Raw genomic sequence first — 17894 nt, 5'->3', positions numbered from 1 at the left:
TTCCACACAGCGCCTCCCGAGAGTGCGCTCGGAATCAGCGCGTGCGCTTCACGGTGAGAGGCGTTGCACGTTGCCAGACGCGAGCTCTAGGTGGCGTCAGCTCTCCGGCTGGGAAGAAGCACGCATGCTCAGAGGTTAGGTACGAGGGATGGGCGAGCGCGCGCCGCGGGCATGCGCCATGCAGGGAGAGACGGCGGCTCGGCGGGGTCATCCGGGCGCAGGCGCAGTGCGGTGTTTGTCTGCCGGACTGACGGGCGGCCGGGCGGTGCGCGGCGGCGGCGGGGAAGATGGCGGCGTCCTCCCTGGAGCAGAAGCTGTCCCGCCTGGAAGCAAAGCTGAAGCAGGAGAACCGCGAGGCCCGGCGGAGGATCGACCTCAACCTGGATATCAGCCCCCAGCGGCCCAGGCCCAGTAAGCAAGGCGGCGTGGGGGAGGGGGTGGGCGGGGCGGGGCGCGCGCCGCGGTAAGCCCCGCCCCCGCCGTCAGGCCCCGCCCCCGCTTCCGGGGCGCTCTTGCTCCTCCTCCTCTCCGCCCCACACCCCCTGCTGTCTGTTCGCAGGGAGAGGGTCACGGTGACCTGGGGGGCGTGGGGCCGCGGGCTCCCGGGCTGCCCTCCCCCAACGTAGGGGTTTCCCCTTACGGGGACTACGAGCCCAGGTACCCGGCCCCGGGGCAAGGCCCCCCACCACCTGATGACCCGCCCCCTCACCGTGATTCTCGGAGCCTGTGTCCCCGTCACCTACCCGGAGCCGCGGCTCCCCCTAATTCACGCGACCGTGACCACATGCAGATTCCCGGCAAACGCGGACACCTCTGCCGACCAGATGATTTCGCTGCTGCCATCTCAGTGCCCGGCAGGAGGCCCCTTTTCCTCTTCTGCACCTGGGTCCTTGTCATATGGTTCCGTGGACGATCCACTCACACCCACACACACGCACACCCGGCCCGGGTGACCCCTGAGGTCATAGGACCACATATAACTCCCTATTCCTCCGAACTCCTTCCCCGTGGCTGTGCCTGGGAATCCCTTTTTCCCAGGCTGGGCCCTTGTCATTGGGCCTAGCAGGCCCTGTCCCGTGCACACCCTACCCACATACACCAGGCACCCTCAGACTCTTCTGACTGGTTTCATTGCCACTGTCTTGGGGACTGTTCTAGCTTCTCCAAAATTACACACCCAACCCCCAGCCTGGCAACGTTTCATCACCTGGACTCCAGGAACTCCCTCTTCCCTGCACACCCACACTCACCTAGCCTAAGGATACCCGAGACGAGTGTGTGATAACTCGGCCTCCCAGACCACGTACCGCTTGTCTCCGATCCCGCTCTCTCTGTGACCACCTCCCTGGTATCTAACCACCTGAATTCAAAAGCTGCTGCTCCTTCCCCCAACACTCGCACCTTGCCTGGGATGCACCTGGCCTGGGATTACCCCAGCCAGTCTGCTTTCTTTGTTAGGTCCCACAGGACGCCCCCCCCCCCAAATCCCCCAGCTAGAGGGCATCAGATCTTCACCCTCCCCACACACCTGACGAATGGTACCCCACCACACACTTTGTGTCTCTCGAGCTGGCAAATTGGCCTCTTTGGTGCTTCTCCTGATATGATCCTTGTAGCTTATATAGCTCCTAAGGGGTCGTCCGGGTAGGAGGGGGCACCCCTCCCTCCCCAATCAGGGCATTGCAGTCATTCTCTGCTCACCCAGCCCGACCATCCCCGACCCCTGTGTGCGGTCCTTTCCTTGTCCTTCCCTCTTCTGACTTGGGGTAGTAGTGTGGGCTCCTCCCTGGGGCAGAAAGCCCTCCCAGGACTGGAGGTTCCCTACTGGGCTCTGCAGTGCTGCCTCCGCTAGCCCCAGCACGGTCGAGACAGGGCTGGGTATGGGGCCAGGGGTCCCTTATGGGGTGGCTGTCCCAGGTGCACAGTGAGGCACGGTGAGGCCCACGGCGGGCAGGTCCCTGAGGAGCCCCCTCCAGGCATGTGTGTCTGTGTCAGCTCCACCCATCCTCCCGGTCCTGCCATTTCTGTCGGTTTCTACCCGTCTCTGCAGTTTGGAGCCTCGCGCCTCCCCCCTCTTCCTCATTATGATTTGATTTCTTTTCTTTTGAACAAATCAGTTGTTTCTGTTGTGATTTATCGTGGTGTTTTTTTTTTTTTTTCTTCCTTTTCCCCATCCAGTTATTGTGATCACTCTAAGCCCTGCTCCTGCCCCGTCCCAACGAGCAGGTACCAGCCTTTTTATCATCGTCGCTTGGACGTCTGCACCATTGACCTAACCGCTGCCCCCGCTGCAGAATACCCTCCCCTACCCCCCATGCTGTGTGTGCGCGCGCTCCTGTCACTCTTACTTTCTCTCCTTGCACACCATCAGTGATCAACAGTGTTCGGCCCACTTGGCCTCTTCTCTGTGCACTCACCTTCCACTCCTCCCTTCCTGGTGGGCTCAGTTTTGGACTCCTGGAGGAGGAAGTGAGCTCCTTTACCCACCGGGAGTCCGCCGCCTGTGAGAGGTCACGTGTGTGCATGCGTGTGTAAGGGAGAAAGAGGAGGTTGAGTCAGGCCGTCGGGCTGTTCCTGTTGATTTGTTTCAACAACACAGCAAACACATGTCGCTCCACTCTGGGGACACAGCGGTGGACGGAATGGACCAAGGGCCCCTTGTCGCGTGGCTGACAGTCACAGACAGTGAGCACTTTCCCAGTGTGGGAGAAGCGGAGAAAGCAGCGATGCCTTGTAGAAAAGGCCAGGTCTGCAGGGGGTGGTTGGTCAGGGAGGCCTCTGGAGAAGCTGGGATACGAGCCCAGGCTCGTGGGAGGCAGGGAGCCCGTGAACGAAGGTAGAGGAAGCAGCCGGCGGGGTCCTGAGTGCAGTTGCTTGTGGGTGCGGAGCAGGTGTGTGCAGGGTGTGTGTGTGTGTGTGTGTGTGTGTGTGAGAGAGAGAGAGAGAGCTGGAGAGACAGACACACATCTGGGGGTGTCTGGCCCTGTTGGCCCTTGTGTAGGTGGAACTAGATGGGGTGTGTGTGTGTGTGTGTGTGTGTGTGTGTGTAAGACAGCGTGGGGCTGGTTCTGTTCAGGGCTCTCGGCATATTGTCTGTATGTGTGTGCGTGGGGGCTGGTTGTGCCATCCCGTGTGTGTGTGTGTGTGTGTGTGTGCGCGCGCGTGCATGTATGTTGGACTGACAGCCCGGTATGTCTGTGGCTCCTGTTGGTCCTGTGTTCCCATGCGCTTTCTTATTCTCTCTCTCTCTCTTTCTCTTATTCAGCCTCTCGCTCTCACTGTGCCCTCCTGACCTGCCACGTGGCCTGTCACCACCTCTGTAACCTCCATTCTCAGAGCCTTTGTGTACCTCCTCCCTTCGCCCACCTTAGCCCCCCTCAGGTCCCCACCGTGTTTCAGTTGTAGGGCCACTGGAAGTGTCTCCCCCCCACCCCCAGAAGCGTGCAGAGGGTCGGGGTGTGGTTCTCACCCCAGAGAGGAGGTGACCATGCAGGGCAGAAAAGGGGCCCAGATATCTCTCAGGGGGCGAGAGCCTGGCAGTGTCGCCAGAGAGTCCAGGCACAGGGGAGCACGGGGGCCCCTCAGGTGCCCCTGAGGTTGCTGAGCCAGAGACAGAGGGATCAGGACTCTGGCCATGACAGAGGAGTGCAGCAAGGGCGTGACAAAGCCAGGGCCTAGAGCGACAGGGAGGGAGCACAGGAGGCTCCCTGGGGTCCCCAGAGCTCTTCTTTTGCTCTGAGCAGACCCCACCAAGACCCGTGTCCCTTCTGCGGCTGCAGGCTAGGATCACGGACCTGCTCCCTCACTCTGGACGTGGTCTGGGCCCGGGGTAACGGGGCGGAGAAAGTACCCAGACGGCAGCAATTCAAGCATATTCGTCTGTGTCCACGGGTCACTGTCCACGGGCCCGCGTCACAAGGCGCTTGCAGAACTGTGGGAGGAGAGCGTGGACCGCGGCAGGAGGTGTAGGCAGAGAAGGGGGCATCAGTTGAGGGTCGTGGGACGGTGGCCCCAGGCCTCCCGGCCGTTCTCCATAGGAAGGTTCTCTTTTGGCCCCACTTAGAGACACTTGCAGCCAGTGCCCTCCACGGTTAGGGACCCCCTTTTAGAGCATCTGGGCATCTGGGCTACAAGGGTTCAGTGGAGGATCATCTGTCTTCTCCAGGGGCCACACGGATCTCTGCTCCCACCCTCCTGGCAGCCCATCCAGGGAGGATCCCAGCCCCTCCGGGAACCTACTGTCCTATCCCGGGCCCCTGTCTGGCCTGTCTCTGCAGTGCCTCCTCTGGGCAGCTGGGCCCCGAGTCTTGGCTCCCATCTGTCTGTCTGTCTCCTGCCCTCCTGATCCCCGAATGCCGCCTGCCCGTCCTGGGGTGCCCGCTGCCTGCCCGCTGCCTGCCCGCCTGCGTGGAGCATGCCCGAGCTGTCCGCATGCAGGCTGCTGAGAAGACCCCCCGCTGGCCCACTCCCCACCCCCAGCCCCAGCCCGCCGGCCCTTGGCGGGGGCTGTGCCACCGGAATCCCCTCACCCCAAGGACACAGGCCCAGCCTGGGGTCCTGCCCCCATCCATTGGCCCCAGCTTTGCAGGCCAAACTGGAAGGCTCAGAGATGAGCCTACTGGCTAGAGGGTGGCCCTCCCTGACCCTGGAACAGAACGTGGGGCCAGGCAGCCGGAAGGAAGCATGGGGCCCTCGCCCACTGGCTCCCTGGGATGGTCTTGCCTGATTCTTAATGGGCAGCCGAGTTCAGTGCTGCCATCAGGGCCAGAACCCAGGCTGATCCTAGCGGGCATTCCCTCCTCGCATGGTCCGGAGTGTGGGCGCTGTGGCCCTGGGCCAGCTTCCTGGGCAGAGGAGGGGAGGAAAGGGGCACATCGGGCAGGCCGCCTGGCTGAAGGATGTCATCAGTCCCTGGGCCGCGATCCCGTGTCAGCACAGACTTGGGGACAACCCCTTAGCCTCTGGAAACCACCCCTCCCTGCCAGCCCATGCCATCTTCTTCTAGGTCAGGGGGGCGGGAGAAGGCACTCAGAGTGGTCAGGGAGACCCTAGCTCCTCCAGCCCAGTGGGGTGGGGGGTGGGGGTCTGTGCTGGCCTACCTGATGCCAGGAAGGGGGAGACCAGAGTCCCAAGGCCCCAGAGTGCCAGGTGGTGGCTAACCCCCTCTCACTCCTGGTTCTCACCCCCCACCCAGCCCTCCAGCTCCCGCTGGCCAATGATGGGGGCAGCCGCTCACCGTGCTCCGAGAGCTCCCCACAGCACCCCACACCCCCTGCCCGGCCCCGCAACATGCTGGGGCTTCCATCAACCTTGTTCATGCCCCGCAGCATGGAGAGGTGAGCTGTTGGAACGGGGGCGGCTGGCCAGTGCGGGGAGGGGGTCAGGAGAGGATGTGGGGAGGGCCACTTCACCTGTCCTAGGGAGGAGGGTGGTTAAATCTGTGGGAATCCCTGTGGGTCAGGAACCAGGGTGGCCTCGGTTTGGTTGGGACCGTCCCCCACTAAGACCTCCGTCCTGTCCCCCAGCATTGAGATTGACCAGAAGCTACAGGAGATCATGAAGCAGACCGGCTACCTGACCATCGGGGGCCAGGTACCACCCTGGCCCTGGCCCCCTGGGGGGTGGGCAGAGGCACCACAGGGCTAGGTCTTGGGGTGGGGGCGGTGCCGAGGCCCGGCCCATCCTCCAGCTCTGGCTGTCCTGGCCAGCGCTACCAGGCCGAAATCAACGATCTGGAGAACCTGGGGGAGATGGGCAGCGGCACTTGCGGCCAGGTGTGGAAGATGCGCTTCCGGAAGACGGGCCACGTCATCGCCGTCAAGGTGAGCCCCGCCCCACGTGAGCCCCGCCCCGAGAACCGACCCCCACTCCTCCCCACCTGCGGGCTGAGGCTCCCCTGGTCCTCGTGCAGCAAATGCGGCGCTCGGGGAACAAGGAGGAGAACAAGCGGATCCTCATGGACCTGGACGTGGTGCTCAAGAGCCACGACTGCCCCTACATCGTGCAGTGCTTCGGCACGTTTATCACCAACGTGAGCGCTGGCAGGCGGCCGCGGATGCTCCCCTGTCCCCCGGGGCTCTGCTGGTCTCCTTCCTGGGCGGAGTCCACGTGGGGTGGGCGGGAGTTGGGGGGTGCAACCGCGCCCAAGCCTCCCTGTGCTGCGCCTGCAGACGGACGTCTTCATCGCCATGGAGCTCATGGGCACGTGTGCCGAGAAGCTCAAGAAGCGGGTGCAGGGCCCCATCCCCGAGCGGATCCTGGGCAAGATGACGGTGGCGGTAAGTGGACCGGGCAGGGGTGCGGCTGGCCGGGTGCTTCCACCACCATTCCCCCACCCACCCACCTGCTCTGTCCTCCTGTCACCGGTGCTGTCCCGCTGTCCCTGCTGCAGATCGTGAAGGCGCTGTACTACCTGAAGGAGAAGCACGGCGTGATCCACCGAGACGTCAAGCCCTCGAACATCCTGCTGGATGAGCGGGGCCAGATCAAGCTCTGTGACTTTGGCATCAGCGGACGTCTGGTCGATTCCAAGGCCAAGACGCGCAGCGCCGGCTGTGCCGCGTACATGGCGGTGAGTGGGGCCCCCCACGCGCAGCGCTTGGGTGGGTGGGCCTGGGGGATCCGGGTGACGCACCGGACCCGGGGGTACATCCTCCCCTTCTGCTCCCCGGCAGCCGGAGCGCATAGACCCTCCGGACCCCACCAAGCCGGACTATGACATCCGGGCCGACGTATGGAGCCTGGGCATATCCTTGGTGAGTGGGGGGCCCCCCGCCGTTTGAGGATCCAGAGGGAGGCGGGAAGGGAGAGGAGGAACCCGTCCCCAGCCCCACCGGCCCCGCCCGCCGTCTCTTCTAGGTGGAGCTAGCGACGGGACAGTTTCCCTACAAGAACTGCAAGACAGACTTTGAGGTCCTTACCAAAGTCCTCCAGGAAGAGCCCCCGCTCTTGCCCGGGCACATGGGCTTCTCAGGGGACTTCCAGTCCTTTGTCAAAGACTGGTGAGGAGCCCCTGCCTCCCCCCCCCCCCGGGAGGCGGGGCGAGGGGTCAGGGACGCAGGTGCTTAGAGTCGCCAGCTAGGGATGTTGGGGCTGGGGGGCGACCACGGAGCAGCCCCCCACCCCCACCAGAAGGCAGGCCCTCCCAGCAGGGGTGCGGGTAGAAGCTGGCCCTTCGCGGGGTGGGGTGGGGGGGGCTGTGTGTCCAGCCCCTGCGAGCCGAATTCTGCCTGCACAGGGGCCGCATTTGCTCGTCCCACGGGAGCCCCACTCACCTGTCCCACAAGCCCTTCACAGCCCAGGTTGGGCTTCCGTCGCAGGCCGGATTCCTAAGTGCAGGGCTCCGGGGCCTCAGGCTTCAGCAAGCAGCCCCAGGTCACGGGTGCCCACCCCTCCAAGCGGGGACACCGAGCGCCCGGCTGCCCCTCCTTCCCCGGCTCTTACTCCTCTTTCCTGCTCCTCCTCCAGCCTTACTAAGGATCACAGGAAGAGACCAAAGTATAATAAGCTACTTGTGAGTACCTGGGGCCCCTCCCTTCCCCTCCCCTCTCCTCCGGACGCCCCCTCCCCCAGGGGCGGAGCTGCCGCTGGGCTCCTCCCCCCGTCCTCAGCCCCGCCCCTCGGCCCCGCAGGAACACAGCTTCATCAAGCGCTACGAGATGCTGGAGGTGGACGTGGCGTCCTGGTTCAAGGACGTCATGGCGAAGACCGAGTCACCGAGGACGAGTGGAGTCCTGAGCCAGCACCACCTGCCCTTCTTCAGGTAGCCACGTGGTGGCGGCCAGCCCCACTGGGGGCCAGGGGCATGGCCACAGGCCCCCCCTTCCCCATCTGGCCACCCAGCTGCCCGCCAGGGGAGACCTGGGACCTGGACAGCTGCTGAGGGCCGAGGACAGAAAGTAGGGGGGGCGCCGACCCAGCCCCGACCCCCTGCCCACCAGCCGTGGACAGATGGGCTCGCCAGGCCCCAGCCCCTCCCGTCCCCGGGGTCAGCCGGCCTCCCCGGGTCAGCCGGCCGTGCGCGTCCCCCTGACAGACACTGTGAACGGAAGACAGCAGGCCACGAGCAGACTCGCTATTTATTCAGTCGTAACCTCTGGGCTGGGGCGGCCCCCAGGGCCCGGGAGAGAGCCGCCCGTCCCGCCCCTCCCCGCGCATTCGCCCCGCCCTCCCGCCCCCCTGCCGTGTGCCGGCCCCTCCGCCGCCGCCGCCTCCCTCCGCAGACCTGCTCCCTGCCGCCGCCTCCCCCTCTCCTCCCTTGTACCTCTCTGGCTTTCCCCACCTCGCTCCCTGCCTCTGCGTCTCTCCTGCCCACGCCTGGGCTCTGCCCACGCCCCTCAGCGGGACTCCTGGGTCCGCTTAGGTCTCCGGCGGTGGCTAATCCGTCAGCTGGCGCCCTCGCCCCAGGAAGGCAGGCTGGGCCTTACGACTGCAGCTGGGCCTGGGCTGGTCTCTCTCTCTCTCTCTCTCTCTCTCTCTTTGATCTCAGGGGGTCCTTTTTGGAGTTTATTGTATTTTATTGTACTTGGTGGGGTGTTTGGGGTGGGGGGACAAAGAGCTTGTTCTCATGGGGTTTGTCGGTACCTTCAGAAACTTTTACCAAAGTCATGTTTAGCTGCTTGTGGTGGAGCCCCCCAACCGCCTGTGGGTATAGGCGTCGGGGGCAGGGGTTGGGGGGTTGGCGAGCCCCAAAGGTGGGCTCTGGGGGGCTCCTCCTCCCTTGGGGCCAGCCCTTGCGGCTGGAGACTGGCCACAGCTGGGGTGGGGGGAGTTGAGGACCTCAGGGGGCGTGGAGGGAGCCCAAGGGGCGGCGGCCACACAGGGTGGCCTTCAGGGAAGGCGGGCGCAGGGCCCGGTGAGGGCGGCGGGCGCTGCTGCGGCAGGGACGTGGTAGAGGGGCTCAGTGGCAGGAGAGGAGGCCCGGGGGCCCTGGGGCCCCGGGGAGGCAGGAGAGAGGGTACAGGGGGCGGGTGTGGGGGTTCGAGGACGTGAGACAGGACAGAGGTGGGGCTGGCTGAGGGCGGGGCGTGTGCAGGCAGGGGCGCCCTTGGAGTGCCCCTGAGCACCCCTCGACTCCCCCAGAGCTGGCCAGTGCGCCCTGCGCCCTCCGCAGCAGCCCCAGTGGGAAGGGGGTGTGTTTCCTTTTTGTTGGTGATGCATGCAAATCAAGTGGACAGCAAAACAAAACAAAAAACACAAACAGAAACCCACAGAACCACAAAACCAACCAACAGCAAAGGTGAGGAGCTTGGCCGGCCACGGACGCAGTCTGGGCCGAGGCGTCACTGTATCCCGTGGGTCCTGTCCACTCTCACTCCCGCTCCTTAACTCCCGAAACGCCGCGTGTTCAAAAGTACAGAGTTCTCTGCTCTCTGCCCCCTGCCCCGGAGGGGGACGGCCGCCTTCTCTTGCCCCGTCCCCTTTGTGAGGGGATGGGGGCAGGGTGGGGGGCCCACAGGTCTGGTCCCCCTCCCTCCCTCACCTGGCCCAGCCAAGGAGCGGGGGAGGCCTTTGTGGGTAGCTGGAAGGTTCCGTGGCTGGGCCCAGGGCCAGCGGAGGCCCTGGGCCAGCCACCTGGATTTATTTTTATTTAACTATTTTCTGTTTTGTGAGTGTGTCTGCCCGTCCCTGCCCCCCTTCCGCGCGAAGTGGGGGTTCTGGGGGAACCTCTTCTTCCCTCTGCCTCTTTCCTGTCCTCCCTCCGTCGCCAGTCACCAGCCATCCTTCTTGACCAGGCAGAGGGCGGAGCGGGCAGGCAGGGGCCTGGGGTGGCCTGGCCCGGGCTGCCGGCCCTCGACCCCTCCTTCTCCGGTCGCCAGTATTCCCCCCCCACCACCCTTTTTAAAAAACGAAATGCCCTTGTTTGTAAGCCCTTAGCCGCTTGAGAATAAACCGTCCCTCTTCCACTGAGTCTGTGGTTTGTCTTCAGCCCGGCAGGCCCAGGCAGCAAGAGGTGGGAAGGGGCTGTGAGCTCTGACCTTGGCCGGGGGGGGGGGGGGGGGGGGGGTCTGCACGGAGGGGAGACTGAAGCCCAGCGGGGGCCGGTAGGGTGGTGTTTGTACTGAGTGGCCTGGTATCAAGCGAGCAGTGTGCGGGACCTCCTCCCCCCACGCCCCAACAGCCACAGGTTGGTCAGAGAGGAGCCCTTAATCCCTGGCAGACCTTGGGCGCCCGGCTCTGATGTGCACCCCTCAGCCTGCCGCCCCCGCGCCCTGCCTTCCTGGGTGGCCGCTCAGCCAAGGCCACGGCTGCCTGCCTACCTGCAGGGCCTTGGTGCTGCCCGGAGGCTGCCTCCGAGGCGGGAGTGCACACTCCAGCGCCGGTCCAGCATGCCGGGTGCCACGCTCCTGCTGCTGGTCCTGCTCCCTGGGGTCGCCACCTCTCCCAGCGGGCCGCTTGGTACGTAGATGCTGGGGACATGGCCCGTCACGCTGCCGCCCCCGTGTTGCCCTTTCTCAGTTTCACTGCTCACCTGCCCTGCTGGGGGTAGGGGGGTCTGCAGGGGGTGGGGGACACGGGGGCCGGGGAGGTGGGCCCTGCCTCTGTCTCCCCTTTCCAGGTTCCTCTCCTGGACCCCCCACCTTCCTCAGAGGCCCCAGCAGCTATGAGGCCCATGAGCGCGGGAGAGCAGTGTGCCAGTGATTTTAGGAACTGTGTGTGGGGGCCGTCCTAAATGAGAACATAATTTGACAAGGGTCCCTCCGGCAGAGAGGGTGTGGGTGCACGTGTGTCCCTGCCTGGGGCTGCAGCTGCCCTCAGTCCGGGAGTGAGGAAACCGGAGACCCTGGAGGCCTGGATGGGCTCCTGCTGTGTCAGAGGGGAAGAGAGACAGCACCCCCCTTCTTCCCTTCCCCGCTGGTCACAGCATGCTTTGAAAGGAAAGTGGGGGATGGCACCCTCTGCCCGGAGCTGGCCCTGCTGCCCCCACAGAGCAGCCCTGGGGCCCTTGGGGAGCTGCCCTCCCCCAGCCTGACTGCCTCGCCCCCATCGGGCACCCTGCGACTGGACTGGCCCAGCCAGGGATCCCCTGGTCTGCGCTGGGTGGAGAAGTCCAGGTCCGAGAAGTGGGGGCTCCTCCCCAGAGGTGCGTAGCTTTACTCCCAGCTTCTGCGGCGGGGCTGTGAGGGTACCGGGACGTTCAGGGGGACACACCACACCTATTCTGCCAGCAGTGAACCCGGCGCGGAGCCGAGCGCGGGTGAATCCTTACTGCAACAGCACCCATTTCCCAAAGGAGGCGGGGAGGTCGCTGCACTGGCCTGGAGGGGCTGAGGGGCTGCGCGACCTCTGTCGTGTCACCCTTTCTTCCCGCCAGCGCCTCCATTCCCCGCGGCGCCTGGGCCCTGGCTGCGCCAACCCCTTTTCAGTCTGGAGCTGTCGGACGCCGAGGACGCCTTCCCGCGCCGCGCGGGGCCGCTCGAGGTCCCGGCCGACAGCCGCGTGTTCGTGCAGGTGTGGACGCGGGGCGCGCGGGGCCGGGTCAGGCCGGATGGGGGCGGCCGGGGCTGGTGCTTATCCCGCCCCCGCACCCTAGGCGGCCCTGGCCCGTCCCTCTCCGCGCTGGGGCCTGGTCCTGCACCGCTGCTCGATGACGCCGTCCTCGCGCCCGGCCCCGGGGCCCGCCCTGGCACTGCTGCGCGGGGGCTGCCCCGCCGACTCCTCCGTCGTCCTCCCGCCACCGCCGGCGCGCCCGGGTGCTGCCGCTCCCGTGCGCTTCAGCTTCCGTCTGCGCCCGGTCTTCAACGCCTCGGTGCAGTTTTTGCACTGCCAGCTGAGCCGCTGCCGCCGCCTCCGGGGAGCCCGCCGGACACCTGCGCCTCTGACGCTGCCGCCGCCATCGCTGGTGCGCGGGGCGGGGAATGGCCGCCTGGGCCAGTCGGGGGCTGGGCACAGGCCCTCTGGCCTCTGAAGGAAGAGTCCCTTGGAGCTTGGGGATCTAGGGTTCATACGCTTTGGAGCCTGGAGACCCTTGGAGCTGGGGAGAGTCACTGGGTCTCTCTCAGGCTGGTGGCTGGGCTTCAGGGAAGTGTGGATGGGTGGGGAGGGGGAGGGCTGTGGCGCTCTCCCTAGGGGCTCCCCAGGGGACAGGGAATGAACACTGGGCTTGCTCTGGGACACCTTGGGTGGAACTCTGAGCTCCCTCCAGGTGCAGAGGCGGCGGAGCAGCCAAACTTCTGGGTGTCTAATATTCTCAAAGAACTGGATCGTGTGACCTTGAGGGCCTGAGATTTGGAGTCCTTACAGGCTAGGCGGCTGGATGCTTGTATATCTTAGGGGCTGGGCTCGGGGACCTCTCACGGGGTCGGATTTCCAGTTTACTGGTGCGACTCCTGGTTGCAATAGAGAGCTGGACACCTAGATCTCTGGGGAGCGCTGGGGACAGGTCCCTGAATCCTGGGGCCTGACGTCCCCATCTCTTGCCTCCTCCTCCCCAGTGTCTGCCTCAGGATGAGGCGTGCACGGGCGCCGGCAGCGGCAGTGGCGAGAGTCTGGGTGCCGACGGTCCCCACCTGCACACGCTGACGCAGCCCATCGTGGTCACAGTGCCGCGGCCACCCCCCGGTGAGCGCGCAGTTCTCCGCAGGGTCCCGGGAAGGGGGGTGAGGAGGAACCTGGGGCCGGGGCCCAGTCCCTGTGATGTACTTCCCACAGGGCCACCCAAGGGCATCCCCAGCAAAGCCGTGCGTCCTGAGCCTCCCGCCCCGGCCCCCGCGGCCCTGGAGCCCGCGCCCGTGGTAGCGCTGGTGTTGGCTGCCTTCGTGCTGGGCGCTGCGCTGGCCGCCGGACTCGGCCTCGTCTGTGCGCATTCAGGTACCAACCTCGGCCCGCCGGGACGTCCGCACGGCCCCCAGCCTATTCCCGCGGGTCGGAACCCCGCGTCGCCGCCACCCAGCCGGTGGGGCACGACCATCCCCAGACCTGCCTGCGCTACGCCCACAGCAGCCGCCAGGGGGCGCACTTGCCCCGGCTCAGTGCGCAGCAACCCCGACTGCTCCGCAGCCTGCCTCTCCTTTCCAGCACCCCCGAACCCCGGTCCCGCCCCGAGAGACTCGCCCAGCGGCCCCCAGCCCAGGAGGCCCCAATAAGGCAGGTAAACGGGCGGGGGGGTTGTAACGGGGGGCCGGGAGGACAGCTGGAAGAGGGAGGTAATGATAATGACTTCATAGGCTTTTCCTGTGTCAGGAAGTGTTCTCAAGGTTTCATGCCTATTAATTAATGTAATCCTCATAACAACTTTCAGGTAGATATTATTATAATCCCCATATTAGAAATGAAAAACATGAGGCACTCTCTGAAGTAACTTGTCAAAGGTCACAAAATTTGATGGAGTTCAGACTCGGGCATGGGGTCACCTGCACCCAGCTTCAGGCTCTGTGTCACAAGAGGGCTCCTCAGACCTGAACAAGTACTAGGCAAGGAGAATTCGCGACTCAGACCTACCGCTCACCCTCACTCCTGCACACAGACTGATGGAGGCGGCCAATGATCCGCTGGGAAGGGGGCGGCCTGCATGGTGTCCCTCTGCTTCGCTCAGTCTGGGTAGCCCCTCCCCAGGGATGGCACACCCCCAGCACGGTCCGGAGACACAACAGCCACGGCCTTGAACCAGGCCCGCCAGGACTGGACCGGCCCCGGTGGACCTCAGACCCAGTGGGACCACTGTCTCTGCCTCCTGAACCCTCCTGCCCCTGACCGCTCCTCCTCTTTTTCGCACTTGGGCTCAAAATAAACACCCGGTCTGACCTACTGAGTTCTGAAGTCTGCGTGTGCACTTGGCGCGGTTATAGGAGGCAGGAAGCAGAGGCCTTGGACCAGGACTTGGGGGCTTGGCCCACACACTCATATATACGTGTGCAGATGGGGGCCAAGGGAGACCCAAGGGAGTTTTTCCCAAACAGAAAGGGACACCCAATCCCATCTGCTTAAGTTTTAATAAGGTCCACCTTCGGGGCACCTGGGTGACTCAGTCGGTTAAGCCTCTGCCCTCCGCTCAGGCCCTGGTCTCAGGGTCCTGGGATCGAGCCCCAGGTCGGGCACTCTGCTCAGTGGGGAGCCTGCCTCCCCTTCTCTGTGTGCCTCTCTGCCTACTTGTGATCTCTCTCTCTGTCAAATTAAAAAAAAAAAAAAAGGTCCGCCTCCTTCCTCAACCCCTGCACCTGCCCACCTGCCGCCTCCTCCAAAGCCAGGTTTTCTCCGCTCTCCACCCCCACCCTGGACCCTGCCCTCGCTAAGGCCTCGACCTCTGGCCTCTGCTTCAGTCTCCACTCCGTCCAGTTTAGAGCTCTTAGAATGTCTGCCGTCCCAGTTCCTCCATTCTCCGGAGCAGGACTGCTAGCTCCATTTTACAATGAGGAAATTGAGGCTCGGTTCGGCCAAACCATTTGCTCTAGATCCTCCGGGCAGGCCAACCTCACAACCCAGGTTCTTGGCTACCACTGAACAGCTGCCCTCCTGCCAGGGTCCACCCCTTTTGGAGAAGCAAAGCACACAGTAGGAGTTTTACAAGACTTAGTCCCGTAATGGAGGGACGGCAGGAGATCTATGGTTTCGGCTCCAGTTCACGGATAAGATAAAATGCGGACGGGGGGGTGTCTCATGTGCCCCCACCTCAGTTCGCGGGCCAGTCTCTCCATCTCCCATCTACGCCGCTCTCCTGGGCCACCAACGCGGAGCCACGCCCCCATCTGTTTCCGCCTCCGCGCCGCGCTTTCTGACCCCAGCGGCCTCCGTAGCCCCGCCTACCAGGGAAACGGGCCGGAGCGGAGACACCGCCCTTGCCGGCATGAAGCCTCCACAGCGGCGGCGAGCGGCCCCGGCGCGCTACCTGGGCGAGGTGACCGGCCCCGCGGCCTGGAGCGCCCGCGAGAAGCGACAGCTGCTACGACTACTGCAGGCGCGGCAGGGCCAGCCGGAGCCAGATGCCGCCGAGCTGGCCCGGGAGCTGCCCGGCCGCAGCGAGGCGGAGGTGAGCGGTCCCGGGAAGGGAGCGGGGCTGGAGACTGGGCTAGGACGTGGGCGGGGCATACGGGCGGCGGAGGGGCGGGGCGAGCGCGAGGATGGGGGCGAGGGGACTTGGAAAGGAGGCGGGGTGTGAGCGGGGCGGGGGGGGGGCGTACGTGAGGCCGAGGGGCGGGACGGGGAGGCCGGGGCTGAGGGGCGGGGCGAGCTTGGAGGAGCGGCTGGGCGTGGGCGGGGCATGCAGGAGGCTGAGGGGCGGGGCGAGGTAGAGGCAGCGCGTGCGAGAGGCTGAGGGTCGAACTTCGATTAGACCGAGTGGATGGAGGCCGGGTCAGGGCGGAAAGAGTCGCGGGACCCCGGGGCAGTGAGGCTGAAGTGAGAGCTAGGAAACGGGGCCGAGTGGGTGAAGCGAGGTAGTACTTAGCAAAGGGTGGGCCGTGGCTGCGGGGAGGGAGCGGAGCTGTCCTGGGCCTTACACCTGTGGCTGGTCACACCTGGGGCCTGGCCCCGAACCCCGGGGCAGAGTCCCCGAGACCGGTCACACCGGGGTAGCGGGAGGCTGGGGAGCAGTGCCGGTCCCGCAGCAGGCGGTAGGCTTTGGCCTCTCTCTCCAGCCCTGGGCGCCCAGAAGGCCCATTCGGCCGCCTCCTCTCTTCTCCAGATCCGGGACTTCCTGCGGCAGCTCAAGAGCCGCGTGGTCCGGGAGGCCATCCAGATGGTGCAGCCCGGTGGCCCGCAGGGACGGAGGCGCCGGGAAACACAGACACCGGCCCCCATCGAGGTGAGGCAGGACAAGGCCCTCCGAGGCCGGCCTCTGTGGCATGATGTGGGTATTGAGTGAAATAACCTCAGGGGGTCCCCAGGAGGGGCAGGGCTTGGAGACGCCCGAGGGTGGGTCCCCAGGCCCACCGTGGGCCTTTCTGTCGCCCCCTCCAGGTATGGATGGATCTGGCAGAGAAGATAACAGGCCCGCTGGAGGAGGCCCTGACTGTGGCTTTCTCACAGGTACAGCCATCCCGCAGGCCGGGTGAGGGTGGTGCGCGCGCAAGGCTAAGGGGGACTGGGCTGCCGGGCCTTTCCTCTTGCCCGCCCTGTGACGCTGGCCAGTCACTGAACACACGGAGCCTCAGTGACCCTGCTTGCGACAGCCCCTCCATGTTACGTCCAACAGGGGGCATTTGGTGAGCGGGTGGAGGTGGACGGCTCCGCGGGGTGCAGGGCAGGAGAGAGGCCTGTAGGAGGACCTCCCCCCTTTTCCCCTCCCCGATCTCCCTTCCTGCCAGGTACTCACCATCGCCGCCACGGAGCCCGTCAGCCTCCTGCACTCCAAGCCCCCCAAGTCCACACAGGCGCGGGGAAAGCTACTGCTGCTCAGCGCCCCTGGCGGGCGGGAGGACCCCAGCCCGGACACTCCTGGCCCCGCCCCGAAGACGAATGGCCCCGCCTCGGAGGCCGCAGCTGCATCCCTGTCTGACCCCTCGGCGGCGGCGGCGGCGCCGGCAGAAGCAGACTTCTCCGTGGACTTCGAGAAGATCTACAAGTACCTGTCGTCTGTTTCCCGCAGGTGTCATGGCCCTGAGCTTTCTGCAGCTGGTGAGACTAACGGACAGGGGCTGTGAGGGAGGGAGCCCCAGGTAGCACACCTGCCCTGCCCTCACCCCAGCCCTCTGTGTCCATCACCAGAGGCAGCAGTGGTCCTGGACCTGCTCCTGGCACTTCCGCAAGAGCTGCTCCGCCTCCCCTGCGAGGCCCTGGTTAAACACCTGTCGGATATGTACGCGCACCTGACAGCCCCCCAACCCGACCCAGCGTTTGAGGGCCTGGCGCCCGGAGCTGAGGATGCCGGGACAGGCGCCCAGGGGCACGAGGAGGCCAGCCAGGCGGAGCTGCAGGCCCCCGAGAACGCCAGGCCCAGGGAGCCAAGGTCTGTTTGGCAAGCAGCTGGGGTCTGCCCCCTGAACCCGTTCCTGGTGCCCCTGGAACTTCTGGGCCAGGCAGCCGGCCCTGCTAGGTGAAGGCCCAGCGGACGGAGGACACAGCAGACATCTGCGAGCCCCCCGGCCCTCAGTGCTGCCTGGGCTGGCCCCGGGTTATCAGGAGGATCCTGTCACGGTGGAAGGTCCCTGACATGGTGGGCAGCAGGGGTTGGCCTCTAAGGTGACCAACACGGCAGGGGTCTCCTAAACAGAGGCACGGTTGTACAGGGGTTTGGCCACGGAACTGAGGTGGGGGAAGCGGGAGGGGGGGAGCTCCTGTCCTGTCCAACATCTGCATCCTACATCCTGTGAGTAAAGTTCTTGTCAGTCTGTCTTGCTCCCTTTTTCCTGTGAGTGAATGATGGGAGTGGAGGCCCGAAGTGCCAGAGGGAGAAGTCAGACAGGACTGAGGGAGCCTTAAGTCTCAAGGCTGAACTGGGGGGGCAGGCCGGAAGGAAGGCCCAGTCGTCAGTAGAGGCCGCCACTGCCAGGTCTGGTTCTGTGCCCCGGGGAGTGACCTTGGTCTGGCCGTGAAGGGGACCCTCGGTGATTGCTGATTGCGTGGAGGATGAGTTCTGAGCCTGACAGGCTCTCGGGGCAGGTGACTCACCTCACGCCGGTGAAGAGAAGCCAGGAGGGGGAGCCAGGCCCCAGGTAGAGGTCAAGGGTTAGGCGGGCGGCTGCTTGTGCAGGAGCTCGGAGAGAGGGGAGCAACCCCCCCCAGGTGGCCTTAGCAAAGTGAGGAGGTGCTAGGAGGGAGGGAGGGAGGCGGAGCTGGGGGTGGAGGGGCCTTGGGGACAGGGAGGGAGGAGCCGGGCTGGGGGAGGAAATGCTGCGCCCCTGCCAAAGGTCCCAAATGCCCGGGAGTGCGGCGGTGTCTCCCTGCAAGGGGTCCCCCTTCCCCAGCCTGCCTGAGGGTGTAGATTCAGGGAGAGGCTGCGGAGCGCACGGCCGGGAGCC

General features: G+C 65.2%; 3 protein-coding genes across 5 annotated transcripts; all 3 read left to right on the top strand.

The window, feature by feature from the left end:
- The first annotated feature begins 287 nt into the window (after positions 1-287).
- On the top strand, positions 288-7766 carry MAP2K7 (mitogen-activated protein kinase kinase 7). 2 transcript variants are annotated; one of them, XM_032309323.1, is made up of 12 exons: positions 288-411; positions 2179-2226; positions 5195-5336; positions 5526-5592; positions 5709-5822; positions 5912-6031; positions 6171-6278; positions 6392-6571; positions 6675-6755; positions 6859-7001; positions 7468-7513; positions 7632-7766. In XM_032309323.1, exons 1-12 carry the CDS (start codon positions 288-290, stop codon positions 7764-7766), a joined length of 1308 nt encoding a protein of 435 aa, XP_032165214.1. The 2 variants fall into 2 exon arrangements, with proteins under 2 accessions (XP_032165214.1, XP_032165224.1); XM_032309333.1 differs by lacking the exon at positions 2179-2226.
- Positions 7767-10328: 2562 nt separating this feature from the next.
- TGFBR3L (transforming growth factor beta receptor 3 like) lies at positions 10329-13990 on the top strand. The gene is given in 9 exon segments (XM_032303303.1): positions 10329-10398; positions 10865-11083; positions 11212-11275; positions 11277-11451; positions 11534-11842; positions 12435-12561; positions 12652-12810; positions 13018-13086; positions 13466-13990. Coding segments are annotated over 8 exon segments (1191 nt in total). The 3' UTR covers position 13086; positions 13466-13990.
- Positions 13991-14715: 725 nt separating this feature from the next.
- On the top strand, positions 14716-17267 carry SNAPC2 (small nuclear RNA activating complex polypeptide 2). 2 transcript variants are annotated; one of them, XM_032309353.1, is made up of 5 exons: positions 14716-14965; positions 15620-15739; positions 15964-16139; positions 16242-16551; positions 16642-16757. In XM_032309353.1, exons 1-5 carry the CDS (start codon positions 14783-14785, stop codon positions 16744-16746), a joined length of 894 nt encoding a protein of 297 aa, XP_032165244.1. In that variant the 5' UTR covers positions 14716-14782; the 3' UTR covers positions 16747-16757. The 2 variants fall into 2 exon arrangements, with proteins under 2 accessions (XP_032165244.1, XP_032165237.1); XM_032309346.1 differs by lacking the exon at positions 15964-16139 and adding an exon at positions 15895-15963 and having other exon boundaries at positions 14720-14965; positions 16642-17267.
- Positions 17268-17894: the final 627 nt, after the last annotated feature.

This window comes from Mustela erminea, chromosome 1 (genome assembly GCF_009829155.1).
Source record: "Mustela erminea isolate mMusErm1 chromosome 1, mMusErm1.Pri, whole genome shotgun sequence".
NCBI classification, from domain to species: Eukaryota; Metazoa; Chordata; class Mammalia; order Carnivora; family Mustelidae; genus Mustela; species Mustela erminea.
The sequence above is the reverse complement of the archived record's forward strand: the minus strand, read 5'-3'. Positions and strand labels throughout refer to the sequence as shown.

What these genes read in the sequence shown, in the direction of transcription:
- MAP2K7 (XM_032309323.1), top strand. Translation starts at nt 288, where the DNA reads ATGGCGGCGTCCTCCCTGGAGCAGAAGCTGTCCCGCCTGGAAGCAAAG. An exon ending in TGCCCCGTCCCAACGAGCAG is followed by an intron (nt 2,227 to 5,194) that starts GTACCAGCCTTT and finishes CCCCCCACCCAG; the next exon opens with CCCTCCAGCTCCCGCTGGCC. An exon ending in GCCACGTCATCGCCGTCAAG is followed by an intron (nt 5,823 to 5,911) that starts GTGAGCCCCGCC and finishes GTCCTCGTGCAG; the next exon opens with CAAATGCGGCGCTCGGGGAA.
- SNAPC2 (XM_032309346.1), top strand. Translation starts at nt 14,783, where the DNA reads ATGAAGCCTCCACAGCGGCGGCGAGCGGCCCCGGCGCGCTACCTGGGC. An exon ending in AGACACCGGCCCCCATCGAG is followed by an intron (nt 15,740 to 15,894) that starts GTGAGGCAGGAC and finishes CGCCCCCTCCAG; the next exon opens with GTATGGATGGATCTGGCAGA. An exon ending in TGACTGTGGCTTTCTCACAG is followed by an intron (nt 15,964 to 16,241) that starts GTACAGCCATCC and finishes CCTTCCTGCCAG; the next exon opens with GTACTCACCATCGCCGCCAC.